Consider the following 16270-nt stretch of genomic DNA (forward strand, 5'->3'; position numbering starts at 1 on the left):
CCGATCCCCCAGACCAGAGCCCCCAAACACGCAGACTTAGAGCCGGAAGGGACGTCAGGGGCCGAGTTTGACTCCCCCATTTTTACAGCTGGAGAAACTGAGTCACCACCAGAGCAAGAGCGCAGAGTGCTTCTGGTGCAGGTCCTCAGACTCAGCTGGAAAAGCCCTCAGAGGCCGCCGATCCAGCCCCTGGTTTTGTAGAGGAGGCTGAGGCCCCTGGAGGGCTGTGCCTCAGGGGCCTTCAGATCTCACCTTCCCAGGCAGTGTTGGGGACACTAAGGGTCGGGGGGTCGTAGCCTTAAATCTGGAAGCCGCCCTCCTCGGTTTACAGACCGGGAAACTGAGGCACAGCCCAGGGCCGAGCATGGGAGGAGTCCGTGCGTCCCAGCCTCGTGAGCCCACAGAGCCCAGACTCAGACCCTGGAGCCCCTGGGTGCCTCCTCTGGGCCCCCCGCGGTGCGGGCCGAGGACCAGACCCCGTCTGCCCCAGTGCCCGGGGCCTGCTGGGACGGACTCCCGGAATGCAGGGATTCTGCTCCCGGCCATAGGTCAGGCGCTGGCAGCCCGTTGTGTCCTAAGCCCCCGGGATCCAGAGACAAGGGAGCGGGAGCGGCATGCCCCGACTGAGCCGGCAGGCACCAGAGAGGAGGCCCGGGGAGCGGGTTCTGATCCGCAGTCTGGGGGGTCACAGACAGAGCGGGGCCACGAGGCTGCAGACGGGCAGTCCAACCCAGCCAGGGCTGGGTTCTAGGTGCTAGGGAGAGAGACCAGCCCGCCGGCTCACAGAGAGCATGGATTCCCAGCTGGGAAGGACGTCGTGGAGATAGCCTGGTCCTAGCCTGCCGTTTACGCAGCCCTGTGTTTTAGCTTAGTGACTTCACTCAGAGCCGTGCTGCAGCGCCTGCTGGTTCCCTGAAGACAGCCGGGGTTCTAGGAAGCCGCCTCAGGGGAGTCTTAAGGGCTGGCAGGGCTTTCAGGGTGACTGTGTGACCAGGCTGCAGGCCAGCCTCGCTGTGTTCTGAGGCTGCGAAAAGCGCTTTCTGTGAGACGCGGAGAAAAGGCGCTCCCATGGATGCAGCCACCATGGGGAATGGAGACTTGGATGGTGTGCCCGATGAACGCATCAGTAACCAGTCAGGGGGACCCGAGGGAGCACGTGCAGTCCCCTCCACATCTCTTCTGTGCTTGTTCTCTCCAGAGCTGGATCCTAGGATCTCTGGGAAGGAGCTGAGAGCCCCTGATCTCCTTCCCTGGGGCTTCTGTTGGGAAGGCGGCCCCCAGGCTGAGGCAGTCTTGTTTTGTCTTGGTGTCTCCAGGGTCTAACACCGCTCCTGGCTCACAGTAAGCACTTAATAAAGGCTTCTCAGATTGAGTAGGTAGCAGAGCCAAAGTCCTCCCTCACACCCAGGACCTCTGTATACAAAGCTTCCCATCAAGTCCACCTCCCTGGGTAATTCGGGAGCTTTGTTTTCACCCCAGGGAAGGCAGTAAGGTATGGGAGAAAGGACCCAGTGGGGAGCTAGCCACTCTGGGTTTGAATCCTGCTGCTTCATAGACACATACTGTCTGAAGGTCAGAAGGGCACTCAGGGTGAAGAGGCCAGCCTGGAGCTGAGCTGCAGCCCTTCTCCAGTGTGCTAACAAATGGCTGGCCATCCAATGGTGCCTGAAGACCCCAGGGAGGCCTGCTGGTCATTCTCTGCAAAGTTCTGATTCTAGGAAGTCCTTCCTGAAGGCTTCCTCAGGAGCCTATCCTCACTGTCCTGCGAGGCTGACTTCTTATTTGCCCTTCCACTAAATACTTTGTATTTCTGTATAGAACGGAGAGGAAGTCCAGAGAGCAGTTCTTAGTTTTTGTACCATAGAGCCCTCTCATTGGTAGTACTTGTATCTCTTAAAATAACAGTTTTGAATGCCTAAATTAGGGAGCCACTTATATTGAATGAAACCAGTTACATTGAAATGAAGATGTAATGTTTCCTCCCATCCATGGTCCCAGAACTCTTGAAATCCATCTACCACATCCACCTAGTTAGACTTGTTAGTACAACTTCATTCATCAGAGCCCTTCATTTTACAGATTGAAAATAAGACCTGGATAAAGAGAAATGCTGTGGCTCAGATCATACAGGGATTGAGTCATGAGACTAGGATTTGAACCCAGATCTCACACTGCCCAGCACACTAGGTCATGACTGCACAAGGCAGTTTCTTTTGCTCCTTGGTTTCTTCATCTATAAAAGGCAGGGGACTGGGGTGAAGTAAATTGAACACCCATCTATTAAATGCCTGCTATAGAGAAGGCAGCTGTGCTGGGCTAATAGGAGAAAAGAGGAGGATGGAGCAAGAGAAAAGCTCGGGAGGTGTGTGCTAGACAAGTCTGTGGAGGGAAGGGACCAAGGGTGATCTCCAAGATCCTTCCCAGCTCCAGATTCCATGATTAAGAATTGATGCATTAATCATTATAAACTGTAATATAAGGCAATGGGACTTGAGCTTTAAAAAAAAAATGTGAACGCTTTTTCCATGTAATTGCTTTTTAATCCTGTGGCTTTTATTTTATGCATCTAAAAACATTGTTGAGAAATGGTCCATAAAAGTTTGACCAGACTGACAAGGGGATCAACAAGCTGAAAAAGTTAAGAGCCCCTGATGGTAGGGCAAGTCATGCCCCTTCTCTGAGCCTTCGTAAACTGAGGAGGTTGGACTAGCTCATTTCCCAGGTCCCTTCCGGGTTTGCTATGTTGTGATCCATAGGGAGAAGAATGGAAGGGCTCTCTTCATTCCCTTGTCCTCAATCTTTGCTAGTCTGTCAGTTGCTGCAGTTATCCACCAGGCCCCCCTTGGTTTGGCCTTAGGTATTTGTATCAATAATGGCTTTTGTGTGCATTTTCTTCTACAGTGTACTTTGAACATGCTTCACTCGTGGGATTGCCTATTTGCAGGACAGGAATCATGTTTTAATTTCTTCTCACAGAATATAATACTGTATTGCATGATGTTGTATACTCTGAGGGAGAAGATTCAGATTCCTAACTTCTGTTGACCAAACTGGTCACAGCTGATTTCATATTCTCTTTACAACTCAAAAAATAAAACTTACCTGAGTACAAAACGAATCTTGTTTATTAGGCAAAGTTTGTATTGGTGGAGGTTTTTTTTGGCATTGCTTTTAAATGAACTATTGCCATATATTCTCATTTCTCTTACTAATGAGTTGTTGGTACTAACTGTGCCTCTTTCTGGGTACAAAGACATCTGTCCCTATCCCAACTTGTCTATAGCTCAGACACTTGAAGAGCTGGTAGGGGCTGGGAGTGCTGCAGAGATCCCAGGGGAAGGCAGTGGGGCCTGGCCCAAAGCTGGCGTTCTCTGCTAGGATGAGAAGAACCTGCGATAGAAGTGAGAAAACGCCTCTGGAAATCATTGGAGAGATACCCTTTGGAGCTAACAGAGACTCTGGTTGTGCTGGAGGAAGCATTTGGAGCTGCGTTGGCCAACATCCACAGCCTTCAAAAGACGAGTTTGGGAAGATGATGAGGCAGTTTGGAAGACAGCGTCTGATTCTCAGCCGTTCCTGGATCTCCCTTAAAATGTCCAACTTACAGATTTTACCTTGTTCTTTTGCCATAATCGATTAGAACCCCAGGAAGAAAAAACTTTTTAATATTAGATGGGACTTAAATTATTTTTAAATCAAATTTTGAAACTTTTAGCATTGTTAAGTCTAGGTTTTTCATTTAAGGTATATCGTATCAAATAACCACCTTTCCACGTCTTATATAAAAATGCCAAAGGATCCATAGGTCTTCTTAAACATTTTTCAGAATTGTCGCTTTGTGCTTGAAGTGCCTCTTGCCCTTCTAGTCTCAGCTTCTCTCCTGTCTTGAGGGTCAGTTGTATTTTCTTAGCCCACAGAAGTTTGATCTTCTCCAAGTTTAAGGAATTCCCAGATGTATTTTGCCATTTTATAGGCTAACCAACCATTAGTTTAATTAAGGCCCCTATTGTCTGATACAAAAGAGAAAACTGATCTTTTGAACATTTTTCCTGAATTGGTAATCCTAAAGATCTGCCCTCCGAGTTTAACTCCCTATGTTTATCATAAAATCCAAGTCCTGTTAGAGAACTCATGATATCAACTGGTCCCAAATTGACTAGACTCTGCCCTTCTTTAACCCTGATCTCTAAGACTTTATCCCCCCAGTACCATCTTTTCTTTCTAGTAATCCGCAAATAAAGCCAATAGCTGCATACTGGATTAATACGTTTTCAAAGACTAGAAAATTAATTTCTCAACATTATGGCTAAAACAGTCCAGTGTGTGTCTCACTGCCGATTTCCAAATTCAGGCCATACTTTCTTATTTAAAGAGATGTTAGCCATCTCAGCATCTTTTTCTAATTTATTGCATTACATCTGCATGTTGTTTAAAAAAAAAAACCATGTAGCAGTGGGATTCCTAGTAACAGTGTACAAAGTAATCTGTTTTTACCTCTCCTGGGATGAGTAGCTCCTTATTGATCTGTTTCTTGTCCCAAGCAAATTTTTAAATCGAATGGCAGTTTTAAGAAATGCCCTTTTTTATAAGCCAAGCAAAATATCTCTACCCCATTCTTTCTTAGGTTTTTCTTGAATGTTTCTGTTCCCACTATGAAACCTGTTAAATGGCCTTTTGACAAACAGATAATGTTTTGAGTGTGATTTCTAAGCTCTATCTTTGTCCCAGCTTTTAAAATTTAAAACCTTTACATGTCAGTGACTATATTGAATGCCATTGAATATTTCATGATTGTTTCCCTATTCACTTTCTTCAGTTTTACTTAGTTGAACAGAATTGACTCTTAGGCTCTTACTATCCCTGAGTTCTCAAATTGCTCTATTTTTTGGTAGTGGAAACCTTTGTCAGAGGAAAATGACGTATTTCTGACAAGTTCATTACCTTGAAACATACGGAGTTAACAAAATAGCTTCAAAAATTTTGAGGAATAAAGAGGAAGCACCTTTCATAACTCCATTGGTGCCATCACTAGCTAGGTTGAAAGGTGAAGTGATCAGGGCCTGGTTTAGAGCTGGGGTATCCAGTCCTCACTTCAGGAATAGAGGGAACATCGCATGTGTCCCCAGCCCCCTCCAACTTCTTTCTCCAAAGTGACAATCAGAAGGTGAGGCCAGTACTTCCTGTAGGGTCAGTCTGTCTGACTTCTCTGGCTTCCATCAAGTCATTTCTTCATTTCCACTTCCTGCTTTGTAAAGCAGCAAAGATCTTTGTTAATTTTTATTTGTTGACAAAGTATCCTCCCCATCTCAGCATCATATTTAAATCTAGTGTTAAAAAAGGAGTGTGTGTGTGTGATATATACACACATATATAGTAATTATTCAGAATCTTAATTCCCCTCTTTTTAATCTAGTTACCCTAACCATTATAACATCTCCTTGATGAATATTACCTAGTGAAGCATCCTTAAAAATTCTAAATTTTCACTATGAATGTGAAATAACAGTTTAAATAATTGCTAAGCCAGGGTAAGGATATAAATTATTTGCTGGTTTCATAAGAAAACCTCCAGTATACCTAGTTTATAGACTAGTGCATAGTGTAAATATTCTGAATGTCTAGAGTACTTGGAATCCCCTGCAGAGTTATGTGTGCTGCTGTCCTGTGACATATCATTTCCCTTAGGATATTTGATAGTCTTCAGTTTTTTTTTCTGTACTTAACATCTTTGATGTTTAAAAAAAAAAAAAAAAAGAGGGGCAGTTAAGTGGTGCAATGAATAGAGCACCAGCCCTGGAGTTAGGAGGACCTGAGTTCAAATCTGGCCTCAGACACAACATAAAAAACTAGCCATGTGACCTTGAGCAAGTCACTTAACCCCAATTGCCCTACCTTCCTCCTCTGAAAAAGCAAAAGAAAAAAAGAGCTTATAAACTTGAATCCTAGCACATATTTTTCATTTAATTCTAAAGTATTTATACACTTTCAAGTACTGTGAATGCTAGTAATACATAACAATCTTAACAGTTTTTGCTGATTCAAATTCATCTCTATTCGGGAAAACAACATCCTCCCTTTTTGCTGAAGCAGTCCAGTTAAAAATCATTTCACTAGTGCTAAAAGATACCATCGAGCCATTTAGCTTGAGTCACTTACTTTTTTCAACTATTTTGATAAATTTCTCAGCCTGACAAAATCCTTTTATAAAAATTCTACTCTGAAGAGCTCTACAACATTGCTACAGTGATATCCCCCTGTCTGTTGAAGTTGCATTAGATTTTTCTCTGTAAGATCTTCTTACACTCTTTTGTATGTACAGTGTAATCCATTTGTCCAACAGCCTCCCAGATCTTTGGAGCCTGTGGCCAAGAATGAACCTGGCCCATTGACTTAGGTCTTTTCACTGTTGTGTCAGGCATTCTTGACAGGCTGTTTTTGGCATAGAAATTTGCACTTCCAAGAAACACAACTTTATATTATCAGTCAAGCCACATGATTAGGTCTGGTGCACCTTCTGCAATCTGAATCCCTCTAGATGTACAGGGAACGTGAGGAGGTGGCAAGATGCCCCTTTGTTTCTCACTGCCCTTTCCTTCAGTGGATGACTACTCATTTCCATCTGGAAGCCTTCTTGGCCTCCACAGTGATTCCCCTCACAGGAAGGTTTTCATTCTTTGTTTCTCAGGCCTGGTCCTGTAGCCGGAAAGGAGTTTGGAAACGGCGCCACATTCTCAGGTCCTGCAGGACGGCCATGGCTTATGATGACTCCAGGAAGAAAGAAGGTATGAGTCCTTAATCTGCGAAGCGTTCCAGAGGGGTTGCCCTCTTCGGTCCCCACGGGCCATGGAGTGAGAGGCCAGCACTGAGAATCACAGCCTGTTCTCTCCTAGAATGGTCCAGAGCACTGTCCTTAGGAGGCCCAGTCTCTACAGCATTCCCAGGCTGGGTCCATGGAGATGAAAAAGCAAGACAGGGGGGGCCAGCATGAGAGCACGGAATGTTAGCTTCGATTTCCCTGGGCTGAGCTCCTGCAGCACTCTTGGACCTTGCCAGCTCCATAGAGCAAGAGAGCGGGGATAGGAGCCACAGTCGGGCCTCCCACACAGAAGCAGAGCGCACTAAGCTTTATTCTTCCAGGCCTGTCCTTTGCAGTGCTCTTGACCACTGCCTGATTGAGAACTGAGAACAAGAGACCCCACCCGAGGGTGGGCATTAGGCGTTTGTACTGCCATAGGTATTGGTTCTGGTATATCTGCTGGGGGATGGAGAAATCATCTCTTCCCTTTGGATCCAAGCCCTTTTCTCTGGCGGCTTTATCAACCATCATTATTATGGAGCAGAGGGACTGTGGCCTTATGTATGCGGGGATTGAAGAATTTGTCAGACTTCCTTGTATTCTTTTCTCATATACTCGTGTGGCTTTCAGATTGCTTTGATGGTGACCAAAGTTTGGAGGACATAGGACTGGCGGCTGGCCGGAGCCAACGAGAGAAGAAACGTTCCTATAAGGATCTTCTGAGAGAAGAGGAAGAGATTGCTGCTCAGGTCAGGAAGTCCTCCAAGAAGAGGTTGAAGGTGAGCATTCAGGAAGTCATTCAGGAGAGGGACGGCTGTGTTCTCTCTTTCACTAACTAACAGAGACAACTTGTCTCCTGTGGTGGTTTTTTTCCCTTTTTTGTTTTGTTTATTTGTTTCTAAAGTCATGAATTGACAGGGAGCAGAGCATGGTTCTGAAAGGTTCTTGACTTGCCTCCTTGAACAGCCGTCAATGCCTATTCCTCTCCCTTGGTTCTAGGAGAGAGATCTCTTCTCCCTGGGCACGGACGCGCACAAGAGGAGGAGGAAGCATTCCTCCGGCGAGTCCTGCTATGGAGGTGAGGACAGGAGGGCACCGCAGGAGTCGGGGCGAGGGAAAGGGGTCCAGATGTTGCTGACTCAGTGGCCTATTTAACAGGACAGTGGTTCTTGTTCTGATTGCCGATAAACCAGTGTGAAGGAGGAGAGAGGTGGAGGGCTGGGATTGTGGAGGATTCAGCATAGAAGAACAGTCTTCATTTGTGATACACCAGGTACCAGGTTCCCTCTCCCCCCCCATCATCCACTTGTCTTCTGCCCATTCCTCTCTAGCACCCCCTTTGCCACATGTGGTTCTCATGCCCTCTGGCCTGCACCTGTGGGTCACCTCTCCCTCTTCTGGAGCATAACTGCATAGCCACTCCTGACTAAGACCAGTTTTTCTTGGCCATGTAATAAGCACAGCTGAAGAGACTAACCCTTTTCCCCAGTGAGTTTGGCCTGGACACAAAGCCAGATGATGCTCTGAATTCTAAATTATAACCTACCTTAATCCCACAGCTCTGTTCCATCCTCTGGGGTGTGCTCTGTTTGGTTGCCTGCAAAGACTCCTGAGTGGCTCGCTGCCTCCCAGGTCCAGAGGCAAGCGGTCACACCAAGCCAGGACGTGCGTGGGCATTCACTTCTGAGTGCTGCAAACCATTTGGAGGGTCACTCCTCTCCCCTTCCTGTTGGCCTCTTTCTTCCTCCTGCTGGTGGGGTATCTGGTGAGAAGGGGGAGCACATTAGACGTTGCCTCCCATCATTCTGAAACTGTCTTCCTTTTGATGATTTTCAGATCTTTCGCCTTTGGAGTCGTCACAGAAGAAAAAGAAGAAGGTGGTGCCAAGTCCCCCACCCTCCGATACAGCCATGGACCTGCTGAAGGCCATCACATCTCCCCTTGCAACAGGCTCTAAGCCCCCCAGAAAGACAGGGGAGAAATCCTCATTTTCTTCCTTTAGCTCCTCGAGCTACTCAGAAAGCAAAAAGGAACAGCACCCCAGGAAAAAGGGGAGCAGCGGCAGCAGCGGGGAGCTCTCACTTGAGGACGGTGCCTTCCATAAGGCCAAAAAAATGAAGCCGCTTTATGTTAATACGGAGACCTTGACCCTGCGAGAGCCAGATGGCTTAAAAATGAAACTTATTCTCTCACCCAAGGAGAAGGAAGGCAGGACAGGTGATGAGGAGCCCTTCCAGCATCCTCCTCCTCAAGGGACAACAAAAAAGTCCTCCAAGAAATCAGCTCGAGATGAGCAGGGCACTTTCCTCCTCGGGCATGAGCTGCAGAGTTTCCTAAAAACAGCCAGGAAGAAGCACAAGCCAACCCCAGACCAGCACCCCTCTCCTGGTCCCGAAGGCTTCGGGTCCGATGTGTCCATCTTCTCAGAACCCCACGGCACTGACTATGAGCTCTCCAGCCTCGAGCCTGCCCTGGAGTCAGGCTCATCCTCGGGGGCCGAGCTGGAGGCAGGTGAACTGGTGATTGACGACTCTTACCGGGAGGTCAAGAAGAAGAAGAAGTCGAAAAAGAGCAAGAAGAAGAAGGACAAGGAGAGGCACAAGGAAAAGCGACACTCCAAGCCCAAGAAGAGCCCTGGGCTGTCCGCCTCGTCCTCGGCGGGGGCAGATGCCCCCGGCGCAAGCCCTGGGCCCCCAGCCCCAGCCAGCACACCTTTCCCGGCAGCCGCGCCACCACCAGGCTTCCACCCTGATGGACAGAGCGACAAGAAGAAGAGGAAGGAAGAGAGGGAGAGGGAGAGGGAGAAGGCAGAAAAATCAGAAAAGGTAAAGAGCTGGGCCTCTGGCCTGGGGCGGTCAGGGCCCAGGAGAAGTCCCTTAGTTACTAGCCGAGTCTCTGTGCTCCGCTGCTTTTCTGCCACATGCCCACAATGCTGCTGGGGCTGCCTGGGGCCAGTGCCACCCATGGCTTCCTTAACTTAGTAGTGCTGGCGACAGGAGAACAGTGTCTATACAGGGACAGCTCTTAGAAGTCAAATGGAAATGTCGGCCAGAATCTCTAGAGTAATAACCGGTCACGTTAATGAAACTCATTCATGTCTTTCCTGGGGATTCCAAACCAAGTAATGTTCTGAGGTAGAATTGGGCATTTACTTGTTTTTTTTTTTTTACATTCATTGAAATGCAAAATCACCTGGCTTTGATCTTCTAGGGAATGAAATTTCTGCCCAAGACTCTTCTGTAGTCTATGATCAGATGATCACAAATTTCATTTCTTTGTCACCAGGCGGTAGAAAGAGCTTAAAGGCAAAGTAAGAAGGGAAACTTGATGGCTTCTTTACGGGAAAGGTCAGGGAAATCCCATTCACCTCTGTATTTAAGAAGCTCAAAACAATTTTCTCTGTAAAGGTTACCTTTTAAACAACAAAACTGCTTCTCTCATAAAGAAACGATCCTAATTAATCTGAAAAGCAAACATGGGGAAGAAGGTAGGGTGACATGAGCAAAGGTCAAGAAAGGCCATTTTTGAGTTTTAGGGGCCACTGGGACATTGAGGCAGGACCATCTGCTAGGCAGTTGGAAATAGGTCTAGAGGCCAGGAGAAGGGACAGTGGTGGCAGATGGAGACCTCATCAGTGAGTGGGGCCTCTGAGACAGGAGAAGAGAATGAAGGACAGACTCTCAGGAAGACAGAGAAGGAATAAGCAAGTGTGGGCAGTGTGGGGCCAGCGAATGGAAGTTCCAAAAGCGAGGGAAGAATATGCAGGGTCTCATGGTCCAGGCTGGTAGAGGATGATGGGGACTGAAGAAAGGCCACTGGATTTGGCCTTTGGGAGGCTGCCAGTGACTTTGGGCAGAGCAGCTTCCTTAGAGGGGCCAGGGTAGAAGCCACAGTGCAAAGTGCTGGTGAGCATACAGTGGCACAGGTGGGCCCTTGTTCAGAAAACGGGGTGGGGGAGAGGTCAAAGTGAAGTCATTTATGGGCAGATGAGGAGCCAGTAGAGACAGATTGAAGATGCTCCAAAGAGAGGATGGGGGGAGCTAGACTAAAGTGAGAGGTTGGGACTTAGCACTGGAAACACTAAGGGAAAGGAGAAAATACACTAGGAAAACGAATCAGGGCAAAATGGGCCTGTCAGCATACTTTTGTGCTTTTGTCTCCAGGACCGATGTCAGCAAGGATTTATGTAGTGCCTGCTATTGGGCCAGGCCCAAGGCCAAGCTAGAAACAGGAAACAGGCAATGGGTATAAACAAGTTGGTGGTGAGGAGAGTTAGTGCAGCATGAGGTGTTCAGAGCATGGAGTTAAAGTGCCTGGGCTTGCCCCCCCCCCCTCGTTTTGACCAGATGTAGCAGGAAGGAATGAAATCCTAGAATTGGAAGGAAACCCAGTGATCACCACGTCTGACCCCGCCCCAAATACAGATCTCTTCGGTCAGCCCCCTGACAGATGGTCAGCCAAGCCTGGTTGAGACCTCAAGCATTGGGGACCTTAGGACCTCCCAAGGCAGCTCCCTCCTTTGTAGAGTATCTCCCAGCGTGAGGAAGATTTTCTCATACTGAGCTGAAATGGGGCTCCCAGTGATTTAGTATTTCCAATCCCATCTTCATCTGTCAAGTATCTGGATGTTTTCCAGCAGCACTCTTGGGTGGGCCAGGCACAAGTTTTATTCCTTTTTCGCAGAGGAGGGAGTGAGTGTAGGCTCAAATAGGTTATGGCACCAGAACTCTGTCTTTCTGACTAATCCCTGGGCTCATTCCACAGCTTTTGTGGGGCCAGGCAGAATATACAAGCCCTCTTTAACAAGGTAGCTTTTCAAAGTCAGCTACCGTGGCTCCCTAGAATCTTCTTTTCTAAGCTAAGCATCCCCAGCCCTTTGAGCCAGTATCATAAAATGTGACTTGTCATCTCCTCACCATCTCAGTCGCTTTCCTCTCACTGTCCCTCCTGAAATGTGGCACCAAGATCTGAATTAGGAGAGGGACAGCATTTAGAGAGCCTATAAGCTTCTTGTCAGGCAAGCAAAGTCTTCTGGCAGGTAGACCGTGGGTTGTGGTGAGCCAAACCTTCTGGAGTTCACAAAGGTGGAGAATTCAGTGATGAAATCCAAAACGCAGCCTCTGTAGGATATCTGAATGAAGGTGGAGGTCAGTGGATACAGTGAGGTCCATGGCCTTGAAATAGGAGGCCCTTTACCTCAGAGGAGTAAGTATAGTGAAAGATTACAGTGGAGAGGAAAAAAGAAGGTGGGCCAAGTGCTTGACTTCCCTAGGATGTCAGAAGTAGATGAAGAGGCTGACCCACCCATGAGTGGTCGGAAGAAGATCCTGGCAGAGAAACAGAGAAAGGTAACAGTTTCATGTCCTGAAAGTAGCATTAGGGAATAAGGAGACAGGGACAATGTTATGGGACAGAGCATTTTTAGGAAAGCCAAGTGTTGGTTGGGCAAAGAGGGTAGGTGTGGAGGAGAAGATGCAGGTGAAGGAAATAGGGCTCAGAAGGATACCCCCTACCACCCCATGAAGGACGTATTCTGCAGGGCATAGTGGAAGGAAACAGGAGATTGCCGGAGAGAATAGATAGGAAGCAGAGGGTGTATGAAAAGGGTTGGTAGAAGTTTGGGGGTAGACAGCCAGAGACAAAGAGATGGAGGGGCTGGGGAGAGGGTAAAGAGGTGCTGTAATCTTTAGAGCAGAATAAGTCAGAGGAAAGGACCAAGTTCCTTAAGGGGAAAGGAATTGAAGACATAGGTAGGCAGAAAACCTGATAGTCAGGAGTTAGAATGGAGAATGATGAAGTTTCTTGTGAAATAAACATTTGGAGAGCTCCAGCCCCTAGGCTGGACCGGACCAGGCCTCCTGTGAATAAATAGCATAGCAGGAAACATCCTGGAGAATAGAAAAATTGTCCAAAAAGAGCTCGGTTACTTCCAGATAGTCATCAGGAGAAGTGAAAAGTTTGGGGAGTGGATTTGATAGGAAGTGGAGTGGGCAGGATGCCCTCACTTAAGGAACATGTGAAAATCACTTTAATCAGTCACTAACAGAAGACCTAGAGAGTAGCTTAACATTCCCTCTCAGAATTGTATATGTGACTTTAAGACATTTCAAAAACAACATCAGCCTTCTCTGTGTATAGAGGTCACTGGCTGCTTGTTGTCCTTCATTCTCAAAGAGGACCAAGTTATCAGGCCTGTTAAGAGTCGAGTTACAGAGCGTCTGACTGGCCAGTCAAACCAGCACGAGCCCGGAATGCTGCACCCCAGGTCGGGCACGAATAGTCCGTGTGAGTGTCTGGGGTGGATTCTCTACATTCACTCACCTCTTCTTTCTTCTGAGCTGCTTCAGGGCTGTTGCTCGTAGAGCACACACCTCAGATGTGGGCACGCCATGCTGAGTGGTCCTGGATCAGTGTCTCCCGTGTCACACAGTCAACTCCAAAGTTCTTAAGAGTCCTTGACAATGCCCTAGTGTCACTTTCTCTGACCACCACATGAGCACTTGCCCTGTGTGACTTGTCCATAAAATGGTTTTGTAGGCAGTCGTGCATTTGGCATTCAGAGTCTCCAGGTGACTTGATTTGAGATAGCATTGTACTCTGTGTACTCTGGTGAAACTGAGGTGTGAGCCGTGTGGTCACACCAGGCCATGGTACATCAGTGGCCGAGATAAGGATGGGCTCCAGGTGCCTTTTCCCTGCAGGCCGATCCTCCCTCAAAACAGCGCTGCCTCAGATGGTGACGACTTGGGCATCTCAGGATGCCTGTTGAGAAGCGGCGGCTGCTGTGTTCCTTACTGTGAAGAACAGCATTGTGTGATACTAGAAGTTTCGTGGATCTTGACAAGGATCGCATTTGCTATGTTTTCTTCTTTTTTAAATCCCATAAATACTCATTGAACACCCACTGTCTAGTAACTGCCCTTCTAAGTAATTTATCTGTCAGCACATTCTAAGTAAGGAGACTCCGTGCTTTGACCAGGTCAGTCTAATTCCGTAAACATGCAGTCAGGTCCTCCTGTACGTAGGGCATTGTGCTGTGTACACTGGGGGCAGTACAGAGATAAACAGGACACCGTCTTTACCCTCACAGAGCTTATTATCTGCTAGGGGGACACAGAACCGAATGCCTGATTTGGAGCGAAATGTGCCCAGTTTGGGAAAGGAGTCTGTGTACAGCCAAGGATGTCCAGAAGGAAGAAGTGCAGAGAGAGGAAGAATGAGAGAACGCTTCATGGAAGGAGGTGTCACCTGTCTCTGCCAAGAACTCTGTGTCCCCTGAAACAAGTCAGCTCACCTCGTGGGCCCTTCGGGTCTGGTCTACACTGAAGGAGACCTAGTCAAGGATGGCAGGGCCTTCTTTGGACTTAGGCCAAAACTATGTGAGATGAGGGCAAAGAAGAGGCCGACTAGGCATCCGGTGTGGCATGGGCACACATACATCCGTGCACCTGGCACCCTGATAACTCAAGGGGGCACCACAAAGGAGGCTGGAAGCATGAGGCAATGCTAAGTGAAGAAGGCCCAGCGTTTCAGGTTAGCATTAATACATCGGAGCTTTATTCAGTAAACACTAAGGTAGCATTGAAGGGTTTGGAGCCAAAGAGGGGCCTGATCACGTCTATGGATGAAGAAGATTAGCTTGACAGCATTGTCACGTATGTCATGGAGGCAGCCAGGAGGGCGCTGTTGGAGTCCAGGAAACACGAGGACCTGACCTGAGGCAGACAGAAGCAAGGCCTGTGACCGAGGGTGATCAGATGTGGGAGGCGAGGGGGAAGAAGAACTGAAAGATATCCCCAAGGATGCCAACTCTCCCGTTGGTGCCCTCTGAGCAGCCCCAAGATAATGTGAGTTCTAAGTGGCCAGTGTGAGAGGGGGATGGGACTGTTGGAGGCAGGCACTCTAACAGCGGCCCTCAAAAATGGTTACTTGGGATAGGGGAGGAAGGAAAACTTCAACCAGACACAGAGACAGCAGAACTCAGAGCGTGGGAGTAGGGCCCGGCCTGGCAGCAGCACAGTCAGCAGCGCTCCTGGCCAGGGAGGGCCCTGTGCAGGCAAGAAGGGGATCAGGACTCACATCCACAGAGGACAATGGAAGGAAGAAAAGAGGCAGGAGAGGAGACAGTGTAAAGGACAGAGGAGGATGTAACATGTTGTTAACAACTTCCTTCCAAAAGATTTTAAACTCTTGACTGTTTTGTTGTTTATAACAGTTAGCCCTTAGCTGCCCAGACCTTGGCCATCCTTAGAGAGGGATCTGAATTTTTACTGTTCTCGTGTAACCATGTATCTGGAAGGCTCATAGGATCATAGATCTATGGCTGGGAGGAACCTCAGAGACCGTCTTTGCCAGCCCCTTTTACAGATGACCAAACTGGGGCTGAAGGAGGTTCAGGTAGTAAGAGAGGCAATATTTGAACTCAGATCCTCCGATCCCAAAGCCAGTGTTCTGCACTGGACCACAGACATCAGCCCACAACTTCAGGACTGCCTCCACACACCGGACCTGGATTTGCCATCTGGAGTCAGTCACTAGAGACGTTAAGGATGCCGGGTACCTCAACCCCAGACCAGGCAGTTGTGCGTGTTGCCAGAAAGAGAGACCAAAGGGGCCTCTTTGTGTCAGGGCCTGAGCCAGCCATTGGGGCATGGCCAACTTTGCTGCCAGCCGTAAGAAGTTCATCATTTAATGAGCTATTTTGCTTTCCCTTGCCTCCAGTGTTTTTCTTATTCTTAATCTTTTCTTGCTCTTCTTCCCCAACAAAGTACTTTGAGTTTCACGTGAATTATGCCCCCTCTCAACTTCTCCCTCCAGCAGTGGTGGTGAGGATAACTTCCACTTTGTATTTAAGAGATGTTGCAAAGGTAAAACCAACTGTCCATGGCAACAAACTGGCAACAGTATGTCTCAGTCTGGATTATACTCTGAGAAGAAAAATTGGATGGAATCTCCTTAGGAAAAGTTACCAGGCACTCCTGGCCATTTGCCACATGAGGCTTAGGCTAAGGCATTCCAGTCAGGAGATAGAAAAATTAGAGCTTAAAAAAATGGATTTTATTTCATTTATGTTAAAATATTATTGGTAATTTTTAGACTTAAGTTTTAATTTAGGTGAAAGCTCAGACAGTAGAGAGTAGGGCTTAAGATTTCTATTTAGAGTATATAGTATCTAACACAATTTTCAGTAGTCTTTTCATAAAAGCTGTATATAGAGATCTGATAGGCTTTTTTTCTTGCCATTATTCTTAATTCTTAGTACTTAATTCTTGATACCAGAGTTAAAACACAACTGTTGTAATAGAACTACTGAGAAGGTATTGTGAATGACATAAACAAAGATGTGTGGTGTGTGTGTGTAAATATATACATGCATGTTTGTATGTGTGTATATGTTTGTGTGTGTGTCCATTATTCATCATTTATATGTCTTGCGTTCTGAACCCTTATCAGAGAAATTTGATACAAAATTTT

At 47.4% G+C, this 16270-nt stretch overlaps 1 protein-coding gene across 4 annotated transcripts in view; it reads left to right on the plus strand.

Moving 5' to 3' along the window:
- The window catches only part of HMGXB4 (HMG-box containing 4), a 31599-nt gene that overhangs the window by 1285 nt on the left and 14044 nt on the right, over positions 1-16270 (plus strand). The window contains exons 2-5 of one of the 4 annotated variants that reach the window (XM_069082029.1): positions 6686-6782; positions 7427-7575; positions 7796-7874; positions 8633-9621. In XM_069082029.1, the coding sequence (XP_068938130.1) occupies positions 6752-6782; positions 7427-7575; positions 7796-7874; positions 8633-9621 (1248 nt within the window). In that variant the 5' untranslated portion in view covers positions 6686-6751. Of the gene's footprint in view, positions 1-6685; positions 6783-7426; positions 7576-7795; positions 7875-7954; positions 8070-8632; positions 9622-16270 lie in introns of those variants that run through there. The other 3 variants (XM_069082030.1, XM_069082028.1, XM_069082031.1) reach the window with 3 other exon arrangements.

This window comes from Petaurus breviceps, unplaced genomic scaffold, assembly GCF_028583685.1.
Source record: "Petaurus breviceps papuanus isolate PSGF00001 unplaced genomic scaffold, PetGlider_PUasm1.0 156, whole genome shotgun sequence".
NCBI classification, from domain to species: Eukaryota; Metazoa; Chordata; class Mammalia; order Diprotodontia; family Petauridae; genus Petaurus; species Petaurus breviceps.